This window comes from Oryza sativa, chromosome 1 (assembly GCF_034140825.1).
Source record: "Oryza sativa Japonica Group chromosome 1, ASM3414082v1".
NCBI classification, from domain to species: domain Eukaryota; kingdom Viridiplantae; phylum Streptophyta; class Magnoliopsida; order Poales; family Poaceae; genus Oryza; species Oryza sativa.
This window is the reverse complement of record NC_089035.1, coordinates 2,258,527-2,282,707: the sequence shown is the minus strand read 5'-3', so window position 1 is coordinate 2,282,707 and position 24,181 is coordinate 2,258,527. Positions and strand designations below refer to the sequence as shown.

The 24,181-nt window shown below is 41.3% G+C and overlaps 4 protein-coding genes and 1 long non-coding RNA gene across 7 annotated transcripts; 3 read left to right on the top strand and 2 right to left on the bottom strand.

Annotated features, from left to right (window-relative positions):
* Nucleotides 1-1,197: 1,197 nt before the first annotated feature.
* On the bottom strand, nt 1,198-3,699 carry LOC4325487 (uncharacterized). The gene is made up of 7 exons (XM_015757664.3): nt 3,587-3,699; nt 3,398-3,464; nt 3,166-3,288; nt 2,974-3,057; nt 2,082-2,168; nt 1,901-1,988; nt 1,198-1,599 (listed from the first exon to the last, which is right to left on the bottom strand). Exons 1-6 carry the CDS (start codon nt 3,655-3,657, stop codon nt 1,902-1,904), a joined length of 519 nt encoding a protein of 172 aa, XP_015613150.1. The 5' UTR covers nt 3,658-3,699; the 3' UTR covers nt 1,198-1,599; nt 1,901.
* Nucleotides 3,700-3,846: 147 nt separating this feature from the next.
* On the top strand, nt 3,847-8,620 carry LOC4325486 (probable zinc metalloprotease EGY2, chloroplastic). 3 transcript variants are annotated; one of them, XM_015757635.3, is made up of 13 exons: nt 3,847-4,057; nt 4,147-4,219; nt 4,695-4,790; nt 4,972-5,083; nt 5,176-5,229; nt 5,458-5,565; nt 5,826-5,900; nt 5,982-6,087; nt 6,251-6,344; nt 6,789-6,942; nt 7,313-7,520; nt 7,697-7,857; nt 7,997-8,546. In XM_015757635.3, exons 2-13 carry the CDS (start codon nt 4,209-4,211, stop codon nt 8,249-8,251), a joined length of 1,434 nt encoding a protein of 477 aa, XP_015613121.1. In that variant the 5' UTR covers nt 3,847-4,057; nt 4,147-4,208; the 3' UTR covers nt 8,252-8,546. The 3 variants fall into 3 exon arrangements, 2 of the variants coding, with proteins under 2 accessions (XP_015613121.1, NP_001384648.1); NM_001397719.1 differs by having other exon boundaries at nt 3,850-4,057; nt 4,991-5,083; nt 7,997-8,620; XR_010742426.1 differs by lacking the exon at nt 7,313-7,520 and having other exon boundaries at nt 4,991-5,083.
* Nucleotides 8,621-8,745: 125 nt separating this feature from the next.
* On the bottom strand, nt 8,746-13,446 carry LOC4325484 (uncharacterized serine-rich protein C215.13). Its single transcript, XM_015757609.3, has 5 exons — nt 12,912-13,446; nt 12,685-12,790; nt 11,044-11,155; nt 9,505-10,605; nt 8,746-9,418 (listed from the first exon to the last, which is right to left on the bottom strand). The coding sequence occupies exons 1-5, from the start codon at nt 13,168-13,170 to the stop codon at nt 9,176-9,178; spliced, it is 1,821 nt and encodes a 606-aa protein (XP_015613095.1). The 5' UTR covers nt 13,171-13,446; the 3' UTR covers nt 8,746-9,175.
* A 3,311-nt stretch (nt 13,447-16,757) lies between these two features.
* Nucleotides 16,758-17,554, top strand: LOC136353858 (uncharacterized). The gene is made up of 2 exons (XR_010737326.1): nt 16,758-17,018; nt 17,082-17,554. It is a non-coding gene; the product is annotated as an uncharacterized lncRNA (long non-coding RNA).
* A 2,247-nt stretch (nt 17,555-19,801) lies between these two features.
* Nucleotides 19,802-24,064, top strand: LOC4325482 (DNA damage-binding protein 2-like). The gene is made up of 11 exons (XM_015766759.3): nt 19,802-20,200; nt 20,754-20,844; nt 21,395-21,522; nt 21,630-21,752; nt 21,873-21,961; nt 22,046-22,166; nt 22,337-22,428; nt 22,725-22,854; nt 22,946-23,194; nt 23,286-23,482; nt 23,566-24,064. The coding sequence occupies exons 1-11, from the start codon at nt 19,901-19,903 to the stop codon at nt 23,795-23,797; spliced, it is 1,752 nt and encodes a 583-aa protein (XP_015622245.1). The 5' UTR covers nt 19,802-19,900; the 3' UTR covers nt 23,798-24,064.
* The last annotated feature ends 117 nt before the right edge of the window (nt 24,065-24,181 follow it).

The window sequence follows — 24,181 nt, the reverse complement described above, 5'->3', positions numbered from 1 at the left end:
GTATGACAGATGGGACCAGGTATAGTATAGTAAGCAACTATTATATGAATTGGCTATTACATTGACTATAAATGATTTGGAGCTAGTAGTGGGCTATACTATTAAACTTGCTCTAATCCAAATTGCAGTTTTTCTTTTGCAATGATTGGGTGGAGATCTCATTCTCACCTTTTTTTTTTACATCCAAATCTGCAGTGATGTGCAAGTAATAAATGTCTCCTACAAAAAATGCCTTTTTTTATAACACTGGCTATTTTGCTAAATATAGGCAAGTACTAAAAATGCCTTTTTTTTAAGGGGGAAATAATGTTGTTGTAAACTAGGCATGGTCAATGACTCAATGGTACTCCTACAAATTTTTTTTTTTTGAATATTTCTCGTTCTGCGTCCTTTTAAAACAGCATCCGTGTGGTGTCAAAAAAACAAAAACAGCATCTGTGTGCTTTGATGTGAGATGCTTGGGGATGAGAAAAATTTGAGAGATAAGAGAGTGACTATTTAAGAAAATACTCCACAGGTGATGGCCACTTGTGCTCAAAGATAAATTTGTAGCCGTTGGAATTCAGACTCACCTCTGTCACATGTCTTCTTTTCATTTTTACAGTTTTGCCAATACATATGGAGGTTATTAGAAAGGATATGGCAATTGGCATATTTTATATTGTCAAGGGAGAGAATCCTGATAAATTTTCATGTGGTCTACGCATGTTGTGCGAGGTATATTCTCAGGAAGTCTTTGGTACCAATGGATCAGCTAATTATTCTATGCCAATAATTAGTACCATGCTCCACCCCCGAATAATTACATTTATTGGCTAATAAGAAGAAGTCAGCCAAAAAAAATATTGAATTGTTCTACATGTAATAAATCTTGCTTCTTGCTTTGCATGGTCGATTAAGATTAGTACAGGACGTAACTTAGAGGGAAACAGAGGAATAAATTATGGCGGATTTATATCATAATGAGATGATTACATCATGTTGGCATGGCATCTCTGGAAAGGCAACGCCAAAACATACAGCTACAGGACAAGATCACAACTGGCCTTTTCGGTCTAGCAACCACCTGATTTCAATTTAAGATGCCCTCTTTTTTTAGACACATTAATAAGATGCCTTTTGAACCAAAATGAAAAAGGAACATACAGGGCCAAAATAAAACTTGGTGGCTGTTGTCCCAATTGATAGACGAACTGATGAGCAAGATAATGATACTGACAGATACCATCATACAGACTCCAAAAACAAACAGAACACAGCAGAGTGTTTTGGCCAAAAAAACAAAAAACAAAACCAGTGGGGTTCTTGAATTTCAAATTACATGCATGATAGATTGATGGATCATGCAAAAGAAACATTGAACTGGAATTTGCAGTAACAGCTGCAATGGCGGGCAGGTTACCAGCTTCTCTGTCCATGTTTTTCTCTTGGACAGAAACGACAGCTGCAACGCTGTCCCAGCAGCACGTGAACCCAAGGCACCAGTAGTCCAGTAGTACTAGCAACCATCATCATACAGTAACAAACATACCGGTACCACATCATCATGTGCAAAAAACCACCAGGCCTCCCAGATTTCAATCTTGATCCGTGATGTCACTGAAAGATAGGTTTTTGAGTGAGTCAACAATGTAAGATGCTCGCAGGTTGCTTGCACGCAAATCTGAATACCATGAGCTCACAGATATTCAACTGTTGCTGTGTTTTGATGTGTATGCAAAAAGTTGAGTAGCTACAACATCCAGAACTACATGTTGTTATTATACACTTCATAAGTTACAGCCCGAAATAACATGCTACAAGCATAACTATGAAGGAGAGGTGAATTTTATGCTCAGAGTCTGATCAGAGAAATAAATGCAGATAGGTGGAAAAAATTATTGATGATGAGTGTTAAGACCTCAAAGGGCATCTCGAGCAGCAATCCTGCATACAATTGCATCGGGCAGTGTAGATATTGATAGTTCCTGGGGAGTTATTTTATAATGCTGCCAATAGGAAATTGAAAACAATGTGACATTCAGGACAAATCATATGAAAAACATATTAGCATATAATTAGCACAAAGTTCAACTAAAAACCTTCAGGATCTGTGGCTGGTTTGCTCTTGTTTCCAGTTCCGCTAGATCAATCTCAGTGCCACAGATGAGCTTCTCCACAGCTTTTATCTGCCATATTGCAAAATTTTCACATCACGGTTGTTTGAATTCCTTCACTCAGAAGGACAATAACTCGTAGAAAATGCATAGGAAACAGAAATTGATAGTACGCCTCTCAAGTTCTTCGGGACAGCAATTTCGTGACAAACTCCAATGCATATAACTGGGGTATGTAATTTTGATGTATGTTTAAATCTCTGTTAGAGAACACGTCTGAATTTCAAAATTTCTTCTCTTTATCATATTATGCAGCACATAATCACAAAAACTCACATAGGGATCTAAACAGAGCAGCCTGTCATGTAAATTTTGGTCTGGTAAAAATGCTGGTTTTCTCAGCAAAAGTGAGAGGTGTAAACCAGGATACAGAGATATGTATAGCATACTTTATTCTTCGCAAAAAAAGAAATACATAATACAAAAAAATGCTTCAAGTTATCCACTAAGAAAGTAAGAAGTCAATACCACAATCTTTTGATTCAAGGTCCCATAAAGAGAGTGTACTGTTAACACCATAACTTGAAAGTTTCAGCAATTCTATGTCTTTTATATGTCAATCTAATTGGTGATGCATGCAACCTTAAAACCGACTTGTTGCACCCACAGTAATGGAATTGAAATGTGACATCCAGGCAAGATATGATGATTCAAAATATATATTGACACTGAAACCACTAACGCTAGCCAACTCAAAAGGAGATATCATTATTGGCTAAAAGGGTGTCCTGGCTTCTAAATATGAACAACAGCGACTCCGCGAGCAACTAACGCACTAGAACTTAGTTCCTTAAGATCCCTATCTCGAATACAATACCTCCTCATTCGAAGCATCAAAACGAGCTGCAAGGATATAACTCGTGTCGTCGGAGATTCCGCATCGTTTCAAAGACTCCGTTATCTGAAACCCAAAAAAACAGCACAAAAACCATCAACAAATCACATATCAGCACAATCTCATCTCACCATTTTAGAACAAGAACAAATAATAGGTGACCAGACTACCCACATGCTTAGACCCGGAGTAGTTATAGACGAGCTCCGAATGCAGAGTTCTTGTGGTCAGAGACTCCCTCCCCTGCGACACCACCGCCTTGTGCGCCGCCGCGAGAACCGGGAACACATCCGGCACCTGCCATAGTCGACATGTAAATAAAATACAAAGAAATCATCGAGTGATCGATCGAGTCCTACTGCTGATGTAGAATACAGAAAGGGACAATGGCGACGATTGTATGTACCAGTGATGCGTTGAGGAATGCGACCTCCGGCTCCAGCTTCCCTGACTGCATCAGCTCGAGGAGCTCCCTGACAAGTACGAGAAGGCCAAGATATTTCCTCTCATCACCCCCACAGTTCGTAGCTGGGACCAAGAACTCGGTGGAAGAATCGATTGGTGAGGAAAAGGAGATTGGCAGCGAGTGGCGTACCAGCTGTTGGAGACGTCGGAGAAGAGGCCGAGGGAGACGCTGCGGCCTCCGGCAACCGGGAAGCTCTTCATCTCTCTCTCTCCGGCGAGCGGCGGCGGCGGCGGTGGAACCCTATTCTTGTCGGAGTCGAGGAAGATATATATTTAGCTATTGACGGAAATGCCCCTCTTGTAGCTTCGGCTTTGAGATTCGTGCAGGGGTGGGATCCTGGCCGCAGGAAAGATTTTTTTTTCTATTTCCCTCCGAATCCGAAGCGAGGTGAGGAGGAGGAGATAAGGCCGCGCGCTCTCCACCACCACGGCCGCGAATGCAATTACCCGCCATGAGTTGCTCGCCGTCGCAGTCCTCCGCCGCCGCTGCCGCGGCGGCGTACGGATGCTGCCAGCGCATCCTCCTCGCGTCGACCTCCTTGCCGGCGACGGGGAGGCCCGCCCGCCTCGGTCTCAAGCTTCGCTCCACCCACTCGCTTCAGTTGCGTTTCTTGGTTTTGGTTGGACTTGCTTGTTTGTATATTTCTATTTCCATTGTTTTAGGAGTAGTAGTAACTGTGCTATATGCAGGATCAGGAACCGAAGGTTTGTCTGCCAGGCAATGACTGAGACTGAGCCCGACGGCGACGGCAATGGCGACGAGGTAGTTACGTGTGTTTACCCCCTTGTAAATTCTTGGGTTAGGTAGTGATCTGCAATTGGCGTGCCATGATTCACAGTTACACTTCTGTTGTATGGGCGACTGAATGTTAATAGTGTATGTTTATCATTTTTTTCGCGAACGGTGTATGTTTATCATTTTGCAGAGAATTCGCGGATGGCCTACTGTGCTTTGAAGTTTGAAGTGGGAAAACTCAAATCATCCCTTAAGGGGATATCCCCTCATTTTTGCATCTCACCTTGAAGTGTCGCATTTTCGATGTTTCATCATCTATCCATGATATCCGCATGTGCTTCTTTCAACTGAATTCAGTGTCGCGTTTTCTGATGTAGTGGTGAAATATTCAGTGGAGTTAAAGCGACTAAAAAATGTGGAATTGATGAGTAAGTTCATGTTATTCATGTTAGTAGGAATCCAAGGGGGTAAACATGTTTTCTCTTTTGTTTGTTTCTTCCAGGAGAAAGAAGAGCTTGGAGATGATGCTTCATCACCTTCGGTTGATAGTGTTACACAAGAAAATGGATCTGCAGAAAGTGAGACTAATGCAGATAATGTACGTTCCTTACTCTTCTGCAGTTGCTCAAAATATAAGTTTGTACAATGCAAAAGTAGGTTACCATTTGTGATGTCTTGATTAGCCCAATACTTGCACTAACACAGTCACTTGCGTTAGTTATGTCAGTATGCCTGTTAGTCCTAGCTACATGAACCTGTAACTGAACTATAATATTTAGCTTTCCCATGCCTCGCCAGACGAAAGACGAAACTGTAAATACAGAACCACTCAGCTCCAGTGACACAGTTCAGAACATTGATGGAGATGCTACTCCAGCCAGTGATGCACAGGTATACTTCTACCTGATGTCACTGCAACTTTAATTATCGTACTATACATTGAAAATGCAACCATTACATGTATAACATTCTGTTATAAATAGGAAAATGTGGAAGTAGTTGATGTTGCTGTCGGTTCACCTTTGCCAGGAATGAAGGTAAAATCCCTTACTAATCTTTATGGTGCACGTGTTTCTAAGTTCAGTAGGAATTCAAAAACAAAGATGGATACCTCTTGTTTCTTGCATTCAAAATCAAAGCAGGAATCAAAGATGGCTATTGAATTGAAAAATATGTAATAGTACTATTTTGATCTTATATTACTGAATTCTGGAACCCGACGAGTGAGGCTTATGATTTACATTTTAAATCACAATGATATGCAGCAACAACTTGATGAATCTGTCAGGATCCCCAAGGCTACAATAGACATTCTCAAGGATCAAGTTTTTGGTTTTGACACGTTTTTCGTGACCAGCCAGGAGCCTTATGAGGTTACTATCTGCATATCATGGTTTACCACATATTGTGTGCAGCATATTATATTTATAACTTTGTTAGTTAGAATACCATATCACTTGAAAATGTTCAGTTAATAATTGAGTTTATAAAGTTCCATCCGTCCTCAACTCATACATAGTTATACTCAGTGATGCATATACTTTATATTCTGATCTGAAATGTTCATATGTAAATAAATATCGAATTATTCAAAACAACTAACTCTGCTTACTGCCTTCACTTTTTTATAAAGGGTGGAATACTGTTTAAGGGAAATTTGCGTGGTCAGCCAGCAAAAAGTTATGAGAAGATCACAAATCGGCTGCAGGTAATAGGACACTCTTCAGAAGTATAAGATTGTACAAATGTTTGAATGTCTAATCTATTTTCAATTCTTGGATATCAACAGAACAAATTTGGTGATCAATATAAGCTTTTTCTTCTCATTAACCCAGAGGATGATAAGCCAGTTGCAGTAGTTGTACCTAGGCAAACATTGCAGCCTGAAACTACAGGTAATAAAATTATCGCCTACCTTTAGTGAAGAACTTATTAGTTGCCTCTGAGAAACTGAGAATGAACTAGTATATTGCTTAATTGTTAGGAACCTATAAGTTTGTTGGCTTTTACATTGACCTTTGAGGTTTCTGATTTGATTTTTGTGAATTAAATGTTCAGCTGTCCCAGAGTGGTTTGCTGCTGCTTCATTTGGAGTAGTTACCATCTTCACCCTTTTGCTCCGAAATGTACCTTTGCTACAGGACAACTTGCTGTATGAGGTTTCTCTTCCCTTTATTCACCACCGTCCTTCATTCGATGGTGTATATTGTTTGCTTTTACTGAAAAAGAATAAGTGGTTGGTTTCATGTGACTAGCCTGGTATGATTTTTGATTAAACATGTGCATATGTTTTTGTGTCGAAATCTTCTCAAATTGAACTTTGATGTTTCATGCGGAACAAAAAGATCTATGCATCTAGAATCTTGACGCTTGATAGAGCTTGATAATATGATAGTAAAACCTGCATCTTCCTTAACATGTAGCATTGATATTTCCAACTCCATTACTTCTATATTCTGATGCATGCAGCTAAATATTGCTATTATTTTTGTTTTTAAGGAAAAAAGGGCACCATAACATGTTTTTTCCTTGAGTACCTTGTCATATCAACTCATGCATTAGTCCATAACTTCTGTTTATGGGTATTTTTTTCCAGATCAACATTTGATAACCTTGAGCTATTAAAAGATGGAGTTTATGGCGCCCTAGTAACTGCGGCCATAATAGGCGTTCATGAGATTGCACATATCCTTGCTGCTAGGGATACTGGAATCAAGCTTGCCGTACCATATTTTGTTCCTAGCTGGCAGGTAAGCTTCCCTTTCTTTTTCAAGTCTACAATTTCACTTTAGGAATATATTGTTCGAGTTACCAGAAAATACTTATATCTTTATAAGTTGACATTTTCATAATCTCAGGTGATTTTTCTTATCTCCTTTGCTAGAAAACCTGCTAGTACAAAGAAACTGTGAGGTCTGAAGTACACTTTTGGCATAACTAAGCAACTCATATGATAGGCCTCTTTTAAAATGGCCAGCAAAAAAAGGCCTCTGTGGAGACTTTGGGAGCCATGGCTTTGGGGATTTTCGTGTGCTTGCGCACCCATAATGGGTTATTTATTTAACTAATTGCTTAATCTTACCATAAAATGTCAGACTGAAATGGTTATATTTATTGTAGATAGGATCTTTTGGTGCTATTACCAGAATTGTCAATATAGTCCGCAATCGTGAGGACCTACTGAAGGTAGCAGCTGCTGGACCATTGGCAGGGTTCTCCCTTGGATTTGTTCTTTTGCTGCTAGGCTTCATCTTACCTCCAAGTGATGGCCTTGGCCTTGTGATAGATCCAGCAGTATTTCATGAATCATTTCTTGTTGGTGGTCTTGGTAGGCTCCTTTATCTAAGTTCATAACTACACAAGGAATCCTCTTTTTTCTGGATTTTCATTATTACTTGCTTGCCTTCAAGCATTTTTTTCAAGAACATTGGATGGACTATTCACATAAATGGAACTTTGATGAACTTCAAAACTTTGTATTTGATATATTTTCCCTTGGTACAGCAAAGCTTATTCTTGGAGATGCTCTAAAAGAAGGAACAAAACTATCCATAAATCCACTGGTCTTATGGGCCTGGGCTGGTCTCCTGATCAATGCCATCAATAGCATCCCTGCAGGAGAGCTTGATGGCGGCCGCATAGCATTTGCCATGTGGGGAAGAAAGGTAAAGAAATCATGTTGCTATTGTAAGTTTGTATCTATAGATGTGACTACTGGCTGGCTACCTGAAGCTGGAAAGAACTGCAATCTCTCATCCTTGACTTGAGACAATTGTAATGAATCTCAACCTGACTTTGTAACAGATATCGTCTCGAATCAGCAGCTTGGCCATTGGACTTCTTGGAATTTCAGCTCTCTTCAACGACGTCGCGTTCTACTGGGTGGTGCTGATCTTCTTCTTGCAGAGAGGACCGATTTCCCCTCTCTCTGAAGAAATAACAGAACCTGAGAACAATTACATCAGCATTGGTGTAGCCATCTTGCTCTTTGGACTTCTTGTCTGCCTACCCTACCCATTCCCCTTTGATCCATCACAACTAACTGATTTTGACTTGTGAAACAAAATCAGTCACAGGTCACAAGCTTTCTTCCTCCCAAATTTATGTTAGATGCTGAGATGTATGTAACCTGTCGGCTCCCTGTTTTATTTATCTTAGCCTTGGTCATAAAGATTTGGAGTCTATGAGCTCCATTGCTCCTTGCAGTAGCAAAATAAAATGCAGGAGCATTCCTGTGGTAGTTCAGTTGTTGTAGTAGTATTTTGGTAGGATGCATCAGTGTAGAACAGCATATGAGCAGTTGAGCACATGATTCTGGATGTAATTTTATCAGTGCAGTAGTTTTTTGCATTAAGGATGTATAATTGCCTAATTGGAGTATCTGTTGGTAGGAAGAGTAACACCTTATTACAGAGCGCAAGATTCAGCAGCATTTTGGCCATTGACCCTTACCCTTCAGAGAATTTGCTACTAATTGACTTACCAATTTGGAATTTACAAGATTACAGCAACAGTTTTACGGCAGCAGTGACTGTCTCCTGAGAAAATATTACTTGAAAGAAAAAATGCTACTAAATTTACATTGCTGATACAACAACAGAGAAAAATGTCAATACAGTTCAGCCGGGGAAACACATGTGACTACCAGGCTGTAGCGCGAAATCCGCTACAAGATGGTGTCAAAGACTCAAGGGGCTAAGAAGACCTAACTTAAACTCCCAAAGTACTGAAAATGATACTCAAGGACTGAACACATAAAAGACGCTTTTCAATAGCATATAAGGTCCAGAATAAAGTTGCACATGGAGCAGCTCGCAACATAACATGAATAAACCGGATAAATATTGGACACCCAATGAACTACATATGAGAATAGGAACCCATCAGGTCATCTTGGAGATGATCCTCCCATCGCTGCTCTGAACATTTTAAGGTCGTAAACCTTCGCAGGAATCATAACTATTATACTATCAAAGAAGCAAATCATCGCCTGTATTGTCCTGCCCTATCACTGCACAACTCATCATCGATTTCGATGCTGTCCAAGCACATCAGGTTGTTGTTGACGCTCGGCTCAGAACTGGCATTGCTGCTTGTTGCAAGAGGAGAGTCTGAAACACTAATTGGTCTGCTCCTTGTAGACCCTGACCGTGCGCTATGCACAGAGGATGCTGGTATGCTTGTCATAAGAGGCCGTAAATTGTTTGGAATGCTGCGCCGTATGTCCTGTGTACAATAATACACATCAAGTTCAAGTTAATTGAACATAGAAATTTATTGTAGTATTGACTATCTTAGAGAAAGTAGTGTACCATATGTCGAAGAGCCATGTCAAGTGACTTTTTTGACAATGTCCTACCGAAGCCAGAGCTATCTGGAGAGTTTGATGATTTTCCAGATAGACCGTTGAGGCTGGATCTTTGGTCATCATGTTTTGGAGGAACTAGCCTTCTCATGTTCACTACCCTCTCAACCATCTTATTACCCATTTGAACAGGATTGACACTGTCACCACTATTAAGATGTGATCTTCTCACTGCTGGCACCGAACTACCTGAAGGCACACTACCATTTAAAGTCCTCCCTCTAGAAGGAGAGCAAGACTGCCGTCTTGGCCGAGCAGCTGGCCCAGGCTCCACAGAGGAAGACCTAGAACTAGGAGCTCCAGGTCTGCCACGAGTAGCAGAGGTTGGTCTTTCTGGTAGTGATGTCCTCAGATTTGGAGGAGCGTCAAGTGAGAAGCCAGGCATTTCAGATGGCTTCCATGGTCTCGATTTGACAGTAGGTGAGCTGCCCCTTGAAGGTGTTGACGCTATAGTTTTTGCCGGTGAAGAACTTTTGGACATTGTAGGGGCTGGTTTGGAGATTGAGGTAGATCGAACTGGTGCAGCCAAGCTACCATGTTGGGTGGAAGTGGCAGAAGGCCGTCTTGTTGGGGTTGATGACCTTGATACTGGCTTGCTTTGTGCTGGTATGGAGGGCCTGGATGATGGCGTGGATGACCTGGTAGCAGGTATCGATGATCTTGAAGTAGGTGTGGATGACCTGCTAGCTGGTGCTGATGCTCTACCTGAAGGAATTGATGTCCTGGTAGCAGGGCCAGATGTTCTTGAAGGTGTTGTTGACCTTGCTGAAGTAAGTGTTGACCTGGAAGTGGGAGTTGATGATCTTGGGGCAGGAGGTCCAGACTTAGAAGGTACAGTTGCCCGAGATGTGGGGGTTGAAGGTCTTGAACCTTTGGAGGTATTGGTCAGTGCAGGCCGCCCAGTTGGTGTTGAAGGCCTTGATGAATTAGATGTGTGCCCTCCAGAAGATGACGGCCTACGTGTTGTGGCAGCTGAGTTCAAGTTGTTTGATGATGTTGCTCTCAATGGAAGGGTTGTTCTTGATGGAGGATCTGGATGATTGGCCAACTGGAGTACCACAAACAAAGAGATAAAATAGAAAGTTAACGAAGATGTAAAACAGTCAAGAACACAAGTCATACTTAAGATAAGTAATGTAACCGGTGAAACTAAAATGCATACTAATAATGAAGAAACGGTTTATCTTTATGATAGACAAGCGAAAGGCTTTTCAGTCAAAAGAAAAATAATCTAAAAGCATGATTTAAACTAAATGTCCGACATAATAAAATGCTATATTCAAGGAAAATATGTTGACAGGTCTATGAGAAGATAGATTATCCTTGGAGAGTCTGTTTGTTAATTCCTTGGATGGTAATTTGAATCAACTTAAGATACAGTGAAGCCACTTTTGGTCCATAGATTCATTCAGATCAAATCATTTGATATCCACCAAGAGAGGAATTTCTTTTGCTGAGGTGTATTTATCATGATCAATAGGCTAACCCTTGATTTTAAGGCAGTTGGGCGAGTCTTTGGGGTTCCAGTTTGGCTCACTGGGGACTTTTTTGACTCTTCTAGAGATGGAAAAAGTGGAGTTCCTGGTGGAGTCAGAAGCCTGAAAGCGAACAAGTCTGCTGTGAGAAAGGCTGCACAATTACTTTTAAATACTTAAAATTTGAATATAGAAGATGCAAGGAACAAAATGGCAAAAAATGCAACATGTCAGAGGTCATCATACAAAACAATTTTAATACAAAACAAGGAAATCATTTCAAAACTAATTCGCTCACATAGACTCAGATTGAGCACTTCTGATGAAATATGCCAGAGTCTGGTAAGAGCATTTTTTATGAATATGCAGCACTGTGTGATTTATGCACTTGGTTTAACTAACTTCACCACCCAAGAACAATTACAGTAAACCTTAACAAAGTTGAATAACCAAACCAGCACTTCTACAACCACACGAAAACTGACAAATACCCTGTGATTTGTTCCACAATCAGACAATCTAACTGTCACCTACCAACCAAACATCACCTAGCAATCAAATAGTCAAACTCATAACATAATTAAGTGTTAGCATGGCTATCTAGATATCAAAATACTCCCAGAATAATTCTACACCCTATCCTAAATGCGCCTAACTTTCCCACACCTATTGATGCGTGGAACTCACAGAAGGACAGTCATTTACGCACCTACCAAATAAACTTCAAGTCAATTAGGACAACGATAAGTAGCTCATAGGGGCTAAGAATAAGGTATCAAATGTTAAAATGTGTGTCCAATACTCAGGCACTAAATTTACAGAAAGCAAAACCACGTTACAGACAAACTATCTATTTAACCAACCAAAAAAGCAAAGAGAAGGAACTGAGACCAACTAAAACACAACAAATTGACAGGTCCACAAACAGAGCTCTTCCAGAGGTCATGCCTGTAGCGGTGCAACCAGATTACACCACCTAAAGCGCTTAAGCGCAATAACCAAAAGCAAAGAGCACAACTTTATGTGCAAGCATTAAATCAGGAAACTAACTAAAGAGAGAAAGAAGCAATAACAAGGGTCAACAAGAGACCCAACAGTAACCTCAACAACCGGTACCACCCTCACCAACTTTTCCAGAAACAACAGCTAAATTCTAACTAACACCGGATTCACACAAAAGCCACTCTTTATGCATAGCGTCAAAAAAATTAATTGATTAAAGCATCAACCGCAGAATTAAAAGTATGAAATTAAGGGGGGCAATTACATTTTCGAGGGGTTAATCAATTATACAATGAAGCATTAGCTGAAATCGCATAAACATCAGAGACAATCAACAAGCTAGTAACTATAATTCAGAATTAACAAACTACCGGTCAAAATTTTATCGCCAACAAAGCTACAGCACAGTAAAATAACCAAACGTTTGGGCACCCAAGAGAAAACTCTGCAAGTCTCGCAAAATTTCCTGCAATTTCGGCTACAGAACAAAGAATAAACCGCATTTCACACCATTGCAGTACAAATTAGCTCCAGAGCAAACGTTCTCGCACCAACGCATGTGTCACACGCACAACTAAAACACCACAAAATCTACCAGATAGCAGTGGTATCCAAAACTTGTAGTAATTCGAAATCAGCAGCAAACGCACCAGTCGTAATCGTTCTTGTCGCCGCCGTCCGAATTGAGGAAGTCGTCGGCGCCGCCGGGCGCTCTCCTGAACCCGCCGGTCATCCTGTACGCCGCCGCCTTGTGCTCTACCACACACATCACCCCCCAAAACCCCAGACACTGGTAAGCTAGGGTTTCGCCCAACACAAGAGCAGAATAAAAAAGCGAACGAACGGCAGCATCCCGTCCCCCGCGGAGCTCTCTCACCGGCGGGAGGCTGCGGGCGCGGCGGCGGTTGGTCGACGAGAAGCATCCCATCCCGCGCCACGTCGACGCGGTCCCCGGAAAGCAGCAGCTGCTCGGCCGCCGCGGCAGCGGCAGCAGCGCCGCGCTCCTTCTCGCGGCGGCGCATCTCGAGGAAGAGGGCCAGCTCCTCGTCCTTCTCCTTGATGACCGCCCCCAGCGTCCGCCCCCTCCCGTCGCCGCCGTCCCCCGCCGCCGCCGCAGCCATGGCCACCCGATGCATCGATCCGGAAACCCCCTCAACACCTCACTGTCCCGCCGCGGCAGCCGCCCGTGGCATTACCGGCTAGGGTTCCGGCGAGATCTAGCCCCCGCGCGCGCGCGCGTGGAGGAGGAGCAGTGGGAGTGAAGCAAACGGCAGCGAGGAGAGGAGGATGGGGACAGTGGCAGCAGCGAACAAACAAAAAAGGCTTTTGAGCTTGAGCTGAGCTGAGCTGAGCTGAGGATGAAGATGAGAGTGAAGTTTGAATTTGGTGGAGATGAGAGTGAGAGATTGGATGGGGGGATTAATTTTGGGGGGTTTTTAATACCCAGATTTGAACTGCAGATGGACTGTTGTTGTGTGTGTTTAATCTGGTCTGGCCACACTCTGGGTCTGGGGCCCTGTGGGACTTTGAATTTTTTGAATAGGGGTAAATGCAACCTGCACTTTTTTTTTTCTGAATAGTACTTCTAGATACAGATATTACAATGACCATGGTAATTTTTTAGTAGGAGTTGTAGTAGATTAGTGGTAATGTACCTGCATTTGGTCCTTGAAATAATGTGAATCTATGTGGGTTTAGGGACTTGCTATTTAGGTGGTTCCACCTGGGCCTTTTTATTTCTTGTCTTGCACGGTGCCAGCACATTAATGAAAAACAATGTACATGTGACTTTGAATGTTTTATTGTCTCCAGAAATTTTCCGCAATTGCAAAGTAGTACTACTATTAGGAGTAAGTAAAGAGCCGATGTGGCCACCTCGGTCTGTTTGCAACTTTCATCCAGACTAAACAAACCCTTATCAGTTATCATTATTATCTACCTACTGAAATGTAGCGTTCCAAAAGTAGTACTTCCTCCTTCCAAAAAATCTAAAAATCTAAGATCTATTTCATTCTTGGGTTTTTTTAAAAGTCTAAATCCTATTTGTAGTCATTATGTGCTAAATTAAATTATTGATAGGAACCCAAGAAGCCATTTTAATGTTTATTGGTTGTATGTTCATTGGTTTTGTCACATGGTGAATGAATTAATTGCCTATTAGTCTTGGTGAAAAAGAAATATGACTCAGATTTTTTGAAGGAGAGAGTATTATTTGGCTTGGTTACGTGTGTAGATAAAGCTAATGCAAATAACTTAACCAGAGTAGCATCAGTCGTGGATGTATAATTCTGCCTATTATATTTCAAATCAAATTAAGTGGATTCTAGGGGTTTGTTGATGGTCTCCGTTTATTTGAGGTGTGTTGACTGTTGAGGGACGTAGGAGTTCTTGTGTTAGTGTGTGCGCGTGACACTTGTTCAGGCGAGCTTGAGAGAGAAATTACCTTGTTTTTCACGCGCACGCTTCCCAAAATAATAAACGATGTTTTTTTTACATAGTTTTATATAGGAAAGTTGCTTAGTGGCTATTGATAATTGCTCTTCGTTATAACAATTGTGCCATAGTAATCTATTATCTATACTACCAGTGACACGTAGGTTATGAGGTAGTAATACTACATGAGGTCAATGTTTTGATCTATTTTTTCAACACCAGTTCACCCTTTTTTAAAAAAAGGGAAACGAAGAATCTTATTTGAATTAAGTAAAGATATAGTTTCTTTGTTTCATATTATAAGACTTTTTAACATTGTATACGTTCATATATATGCTAATGAATCTAGAAATATATGTGTTTAGACACATTAATATTATATGAATGTGTGTAATGTTAGAAAGTATTATAACCTGAAATAGAGATCATATGATTTTTCTTTTCAATTAGGAGAATCAGCTTTTCTTTAATCTATCTACATAAATACATAATCTATTTAGCTAATACTTCTACAGTACTCATATGCCGTGCGGGCAAGACATCTCTGCTTTCTTTTTTTCTTGCGACTATTGTCCTCCAAACTCACGCAAGCAACGAAAAGCTTAAAAAAACTCCCGTACCTACATCCGATGATCCAACCACTATAAGCCTGGGCCCCACCAGGCACCGTCCCCACCAATCAGCTACACACACGTCCCATCGTCTCCATGCCAAGCGCGGGCCCCACTCGTGACGCACCGCCTTGTCCCGAACCGAATCGACCTTTTGTACCAGCCACTCCGTTTACCCGTCCAGTGCCGCGCCGTTAGGCCCCTAGGGTGGCCCACCTATCAGTGGGATAAGTTCGCCCGCCGCCGTGTGTAACCGAACGCACTTGGTCATTTCTTACTTTCTTTCTTTTTTTTTCTGAAGAAGAAAACTCACCTGGTCCTTTTTCGTCACGTCGTTCTGTACAGATTCGTGCCGTGGGAATTGTCCGTTATGCCCCTGGTTTCAAATTTTGCGCTGCCTTTTTCGTATGGGTAGCTGTGTAAAAGACGCATTGCTGTGGTGGTGCCCGTGTCGTTTTGCGGGTGAAGTGGGCCGGCGGAAGAGGAGGATTTTGGCCCGTGGGATCAAATTCGGCCCTTGTGATGTTGGAGCAGGCCTGGTAACAGGCTGGGCCCGTTTTGGCATTCGGGATGGGCTGACTTGACGTGACGGTATCAGCAGAAGTTAATGCTCGCGGCTACGTCGCCTCCCCAGTAACCGATGATCGTGACAACATGCCGTGACAGCGAAATCACCTTCGTTTCGTCTTTCGAGTGTTATACTCTAACCAAGTTTATTTAAGGGCAGCACTAACTCTCTATATCGATCAGCTCTGATATAGTTTCCGTAGCATATACTCAATCCGTTTCATAACGTCGTTTCATAATGTAAAACTTTCTAGCATTGTCAACGAAGTATTTCACAATTAGAAAAAAGTAAAATGATAAGAGAGTTAACGAGAAAAGAAAGAACGATGAAGAAACTACTCCAATAATTAATGAAAACAAAATAATAGGCGGATGAAGGAAGAGAGAGAAAGTGACTGGATGATAATTTATTTTGAAAAAACATCCATTATTAGATGTATAGTTTATATAGATAATACCGATGTGACATGGCAAGTATGGAAACTATTAAATAAATAGTTTATGAGTTGGGATTATCCTTATGTAGTACAGAGCAAATTAACCGTGTATCCCTTCTTCCTATAAAGTTATCCCCCACTAAGTGCAATTAATCTCCTAAAGCTCAAACCTCAGTGTTCCCCGTCATCATTGATTGGCAGCCGTTGGATCGGATGATTACATCGCATCTCAGCCGTTGGATGAAAAGGCTGACTTCACAGACGTGAGGAAGCGAGGGACTTCACATGCGTGAGGCAGCGAAGGAGGTCCATATCAGTGTACTTCATCCGTCCCAAAATGTAAGCATTTTTGAGGTTGGCACGGGTATTAAGAAAGTAGGTGAGAATGATTGAAGAAGGTGTGTGATTGGTTGAAAAGAGAAAGTAGGTGAAAAAGAATGGTTGTGATTGGTTGAGAGGAGAAGGTAGGTAGAAAAATAGCTTCATTTTGGGACAAAGTACTGTGCTAGAAATAGCTACATTTTGAGACGGAGGTAGTACTTCACAGGCGTGAGGCATCGAAGGAGGCCCATATCAGTGTATCGCAGCCCGCAGCCCGCGGCCCAATGAGTGATTTAGGGTTCGGTGTGTCTCTCTCATCCTCCCGAGCCCAACTTCCTGAATCGGAGCGGCGGCGGCGCAGTGTGGCGAACCGCCTGGTGCGGCGCAGTCACGCGCGGGTGTTGGTAGGGACAACGCGGCGCGGTCGCGCGCAGGTTTTGGTAGGGACAGCGCACGGCGAGGTGTGGTGCGGCATCCGTTCGCCTGGGTCGCGGGAGAAACGTCGGGAGCGATCCATGTAGCGATGCGCCGATGGGGAGAAACGTCGGGAACCCTGACGCCATCCATGGTGAAATCAAATGGCCCCTCCCTCATCCTCAACCGCCAGCAGAGATGGTAATCACTTCTCATTCCCCTCCCTTAATCACAAGCATTTACATTAGAAACTGTCAAAATCAGGCGATCGCTGCCCCTGAACCCCAACAGACACTGACTCACGAGAATATGAAGCAGCGCCGCCGACGGATCATCTTCCTCCAGCAGGGGCTCAACCGTTTCTTTCTCTTTGTTAATACGAGTGCACCTGATCCCCTTCCGCCAGTGTGCCGTGCAGTATCTCGCCTTCTTTGCACCTGTTCGGCTACGAGCCTGCGACCTCCATCATCTCTTTTTGAATATTGTCGATTTATTGGAGTAGTTTCTTGCCTGAGTCTTCAATCCTGTTGATTCAGCTATTGTGGCCATATGCCCATTTATATTTTTGTTCACACAGTTCACACACCAAGCGTGAAAAATCGAACAGCAGCAGGAGAAAGCCACAGACCAGAGCCATTGGCATATCTATGAAAAGCGAGATTTCATATTGTCAACGGATTTCATGATTTTATCGGCATGATTATCCGCTAATGCAATTCATCAGTTGCAGTTCTTAACATACAGATGTGTTTTGCTTTCCTGATTTCTGGATCACCTCGCCACTGTTATTTTCATTGATTTGCCATGTCATCGCTGATCCAATCGTTGTCCCAGGTAACTCCTTCCTTTATCTTATATACTACTACAATATCAACTGAATTTATTTTGTGTTTTTTTAAAGAATACAGGAGCTTGGTTTTTCCATCACCTTATGTGTGTGCTCTAATGTCTATACTTGATTTTTTTTTCTCGCCACTGAAGATAGCAAATATATTGGTCTTTTTCCCTCTTTGAATTGACATTGTATTTTTTAGCAGTATAAGATCTATTGCAAACTATGGTAAAATCACTCCCTTACCTTTCTGTTTCTTCGCACACATTACAAGAAACGGTCGGTTTGGTGTTCAATGTTCAATTCACTAATTTATTTTTCTAGAATAGTTTAGTCTTCTGCTCTGCCGTGTGTGGCTTTCTAAAAAAGCCGGGCCGTATGGCCTCCTCTCTAAAAAAATAGTTTAGTCTCCTTTAATTATTCAATAAGTTACTCATTCTTTTACGAGGAAATTTTACTAGCAGTAAAGCCTCTCCGTTTCAATGGGTATATCAACCGTATTCACAACAAGCACTCTTTGAGGTTGAACAAATCTGTTCCGAGATATATTTATGAAATTATGTGTGAGCAATAGTAAAATTCCTAAATGCACTATATAATTTTCTCATCGTGTTTGTCACTTACAGGTTGCTTGACAGACAATTTGTTTACTTTAGCAGTCTTTGCACAGACCATTTGTCATTTTTCATTAACCAGTCTTTCCTTTTGATATCAATGCAATCATTGTAAGAGTTTAACATGATTTTCGTTGAACATATATGTACTATTCTACAGGAAAATTAAGTCAATAGTTCCATATGATATGTATGTAGATTAGCATCTGTTGAGTTTGGTAAAAGTGATGCATGACAAGATTTGCATGTACTGCCTAAATATTTTTCTGATACTTCATCGTAATGTTATCGTTTGATCACTAAGCTTGATAGGTCAAGCTTTCAGTATTATTATTTGCTTTAGAGGTGATATACTATAACTGTACCACTATTATTCTTTCTGTAACCATTTTTTTAAAATTCTCGCAGCAATGCGCGGGGTATACTTAGTTTACTAGTATTGTCTTTCAGGTATTAAAGGCCCACAAACGAGGATAGAAAAACACAAATTCCTATAAAATTTCACGACCCAAAGTTTCAGCCTATTAAGGTAAAGTTTTTTTCCGCATGAAACGTGGCTTATATTAAAACAATAGAGATTGGAGTATCGCTGTAATAATAACTAAAACAAAAACAAAAGATGTGGCACATAGATATAAAAAGGCTCAGTGCCGTAAGAGATACATGCAGACCTATCTGAAATACTTTATCTGTCCCAGAATAAACTCAGCCATAAGTTTTCGTGTCCAACTTTGATTGTTCGTCTTATTTATTTTTAAAAAAAAAACTAAAAAGCATAAGTACGCATAAAATACTATTTATGTTTTATAATCTAATATCAATAAAAATACTAATCATAAAAAAGTTTTTAAATAAGATAGACGATGAAAGTTGTACGCGGAAACTTATGGCTGCGTTTATTTTAGGACGAAAGGAGTAACCACTAACAAAGATATAAAAAGATACAGTGCCTGTTATCATAAGCTTTCATTTAAAATGAAAAAAAAAAGAAATCCTTAAAAAATATCACTAGCATGTTGAATACTCTCGCACTTCTAAAATACAACCATCTTAAACTATGCACTGGTTATTTTGGGGTAGAGGGAGTTTTTTTTAAAGAAGGGAGGGAGTAATAAAATTTGTCAATAACACATGAAATATTGATAATGTTAAAATTTAGGCATTACTAATAGGGGGTAACATTTCTCTGTATTTTTCATCATAGCATAAACTTCGCTTGGCTCGTGAATGTTTTGTGTGTTGTGGCGTTGTGCTAGTAGTACTATCTCCGTTAAAAAACCGTCCGTCTTATTTGAAAAAAATATGAAAAAAATTAAAAAGACAAGTCAGGCATAAAGTATTAATCATGTTTTATCATCTAACAATAATAAAAATATTAATTATAAAAAAGTTTTATATAAGACGGATAGTGAAACGTTGGATACTAAAGCACATGATTTGTTTTTTGGAAGGGAGAAGTACTTAACTTTGCACAAAACTGGCCAGCACGAAGATCAAAGCAAAAACAAAACCCCAGGAAGGCAGAGAGGCCAAGAACTGGAGCCTGAGACGGAGAGGGCAAAGCGCTTGGTGTCCACTTCGCTCACCACACTTCCCCTCTTTCCCGCCTGCGTGAGGCCTCGTACTCTCACCGACACATGGGCCCTACCACCCGCGCCCGCTTCGTCCACAACCGCCGCCGCCGCCGCCGCCGCGGGCCGTACGCCGCCCCCGACGACGACGACGAGGAGGAGGACCAGCAGGAAGCCTCCTCGTCTTCCTCATCCTCCGACGAGGGAGAGGAGGATGCTGAGGAGGAGGGCTCCGGAGAAGTCGATGACGATGATGGCGAAGCGGCGGAACCCTCGGGTAAGGAGGAGGAGGTGTCCCCCGTGGCTGCGGCGGCGAGGAGCGGGAGGAAGGCCTCGATCACAATTAGTCTCAAGAAAGTGTGCAAGGTATAGTGCTCGTGGTCGTGGTCGGTGCCAGGATTTTCTTTCGGTTTTTCCTCCTCAATCTCCGGATTGTGCTATATCCATCCATTAATGTTCGGATTTCGGAAGGAATGCTTCGTCCTGATGCTTCGACTTTAATCTGTGTGCTGGAACTTGGCCTCTCAAGCGGTTTGGGGGTTTGGAGCTTGAAGAGTTCCTCATCTTGTTTCTTACTACTTTGCTACTAATACTTTCATTCCGATAGCTTTTGGGATTGGAGATGTTAACTTGGTGCTTTTTCCGTTTTGCTTAATTCTGGGATACGAAAAGCCCCTACTGTTGATAATCTGTTTAATTATATTAATGTGGATGGTTGCTTACTCTCCTGCATATCTCTCTCTCTAGTAAAAAAATGGTTTGGGCAGGGAAAGACTCATTCTTTTCTATTCACTTCAGCAAAACTTTGAGATTTTTTTTCCCTGGATAGAGTTTCCTTGATGGTTTCTGAACTTTTCTGGGTGTGAATGTTCTCTAACTGTAGTTGATGTGTGCCTTGTGATGTCTGGTCTGGTTGCAGGTTTGCAAGAGTACAGGGCATGAGGCCGGGTTTAAGGGAGCAGTGTATATCGATTGCCCCAGGAAGCCTTGTTTCCTATGCAAGATGCCAGGTTCTGATACCCTTCACTGTATGCTTGTTTTTTTTTGTGCCTTTTCGAGCACAAGAGTTCAGTCAGAGCACTAATTTGAGATAGCTGAGTGAGAAACCGGAATTTCCAAATGGGGAAGTGGCGATGTCAAGAACTGATGTTGATGAAGTAGTAATTGCTCGTATTCATGCTCACATGCAGTTTAGGCAACTTCTTGCTCTAGATAGTTTCTGAAAGTTGCCTCTTCCCTCAAGATTAGAGGGATATACGAATGAACCAATCATTTATTCGGACCAGAAAGAGAGGCATAGAGTAACAATATACAGTCTGTTATTGATGGACCTACCCATCTTACTTTCTCATATTTCTTCAGTTTGCTCAAATAGCCGCTCCTTTGATTGATCGTACAAACAAAATTGCCATTAACATCTTGAGAGCTTGATTGACAGTCTTACCAAATAAATAAGAAGTCCATTTCTTCTGCAATAGCACTTTTATCCCTTGGCAAAACTAACATGAATGGTGGTTATCTGAGTCACTGACATACCACCATATTTTCCCTCATTCGCAGGCCATACAACCTTGACATGCCCACATAGAGTAGCAATGGAGCATGGTGTTATCCCGGCCTCTAGAAGGAACACAAACACTTCACTGGATTATGTGTTTCAGAGCCAAGTTAAAGGCAAGATTCCCATGGTATAAAATCCACCAAATGCCTTTTTTTCTTACTAGTTTTTCTTTTGCGATATTTATATGTCTTTGCTAGTACCAGTTTTGACAGTTTCTTTTCTCCCAACTTTTAGGTTAAGCCTCAGTTTCTGATACCCAATCAACTGGAGTGTGGGAACATAAAATTTCACCAGAGGCGTGTGACCTGCTTGGAATTCCATCCAACTAAGAATAATGTGCTTTTATCAGGAGACAAGGTATTACAGTCCCTACTCCGTACTAGGGACTTTGTTGTCCACTTAAATTCTTTTCAAGTTCAGTTGCAGTTCTGGAACATATGCAACTACTGACCATACTTAGCTGTTCTGCCCACACAGAAAGGACTATTAGGTGTTTGGGATTACGTCAAGTTGCATGAGAAGATTACTTATGATTCTGTGCATTCTTGCATTCTCAACAGCATGAAGTAAGAGCTTTTCCTCCACAGTTTTTATTGTTTGTTTCTATTGTCCAAGGATAAAATATTGCAACTTGATTATGTTCTGTACAGGTTTGACACTACCAATGATGGATTACTATATACAGCCTCTTCTGATGGTACTATAAGTAGCACAGACTTGGACACTGGAATTGGCTCCTCTCTGCTGAATTTAAATCCAAATGGCTGGAATGTAAGTTTCCACTGCTTTCTAGTCAAGCTTATGCTATTATATATTTTATTTGCATTCTACATCTTTTATTGTAGTTAGATAACCATTTTATTGCACTGTTCTGAACAAATTCACATCCATTTTGCACTTCCCTGTAACAGCTAACAATTCCAGTTTGTTTCTCACAACAGGGTCCGAGCACTTGGCGCATGATTTACGGGATGGACTTTAACTCTGACAAAGGTCTTCTTTTGGTGGCGGATAGCTTCGGTTTTCTTCACTTGTGAGTATCCCCAGGAAGTGGTTTGGTACCTTATATGAATAAAAAAGGCCTACCATGCTGTATTTGCAGCTAGCAGCTTCATATGATCAGTCAACTTGCGTGTTAATATGTTTCATTCAATGCATTTGCTTGGCAGCAAGTTCCAAATAGTTTTGTATCAATGATGATTTTTATTTTCGAGGTTTTTCTTTGTGCTATTATGTGTAGCATTTCTCGGTGTTATATATGCATCTGCCACATTAGACTATTGACATAATATAGACTATTATATATGTCCTACACCTTTCTACTTGCAGGCTGGATAGACGGTTGAAGGCAAGAATTGGAGATCCAATTCTTATACATAAAAAGGGTAGCAAGGTTACCAGCCTCCACTGTAACCCTGCTCAGCCTGAAGTTCTTCTAAGCAGTGGAAATGATCACTATGTGAGTGTGTTCTGCACGCCTGCATATTCCTTTTAATTTCTGCTTTGTGAATAATAATATTTTCCACATCTCTCTGCGATTTGATTATTAGGCCCGTATTTGGGATACAAGGAAGCTGGAGCCCAACTCTGCCTTTGTGAGCCTTGCTCATGGAAGAGTTGTTAATTCAGGATATTTTTCCCCACAAAGTGGGAATAAGATCTTGACAACATGTCAGGATAATCGAATCCGTGTATGGGATTATATTTTTGGTAATCTGGAATCCCCAAGTAGAGAGATTGTTCACAGCCATGACTTCAATCGTCACTTGACTCCCTTCAAAGCAGAGTGGGATCCAAAGGTTCAGTTCAATAACACATTTCTCTTTTTCAGATATTTTTTCATTAATTTGCATTTGATCAGTTTTAAAATGGAATGGCAATGCTCTGTAGGATCACACAGAAACAGTTGCAGTTATTGGTCGTTACATAAGTGAAAACTACAATGGGATTGCTCTACATCCCATTGATTTCATAGACACCAGTACTGGGAAGCTTCTGGCTGAGGTGATGGACCCTGACATTACAACTATCAGCCCGGTGAACAAGCTACATCCGCGAGATGATATCCTGGCTTCAGGAAGTTCAAGGTAGGCCAACTGATATGTTTGTACTCAACATCTCTATCCAATGCTACCGTCTTTCTTTCAGTCTTACATGGCTGTCCTTGCAGGTCCATTTTCATTTGGAAACCAAAGACTGAAAGTGATGCTACTGAAGAGAGGAACAGAGAGAAGGCAAAGGAATTTGTATATGGATCAGGCAGCCGGAAAAAATCAAATGGCAAGCATGAGAATAGCAGTGATGATGACTCAGATGGCAGTTGTGATGGAAAGAAGAAGAAGAAAGCGAAGAAGACTCGCTTCACTCATACCATAAAGGGGAAGGGCAAATCCAAGGTTTGATATATATAGTGAAGTTGATGCACCAAACATTTTGACATAAACCACTTATTACCAGCTGCTGCAGCATCATTTTTGTACTGTATTGCCTCCTTAGCTGAAATGCTGGAGGCTCGTAGTTGTATACTGCAGCAGTCTTGAGTAAAATGTTTAGAAGTGGTAGTCTCAGTTAGTTTTGAATGCTGACAAGATATGCTTGTCGACAAGAATGCAGCTATGTATATAAAGTTACTGAATGGCAATATACTGATCCGCTACGTTGCTAAGTTACTAGTGAAGAGTAACTATTTTATCTGTGGGCACACAAGAGTTCATTAAGCTCAGAAGTAGCAGCAGAAGAGCAAGCTGATGCTTTTAAGCCATGCAATTTTTGCTTCCAATGCAGAC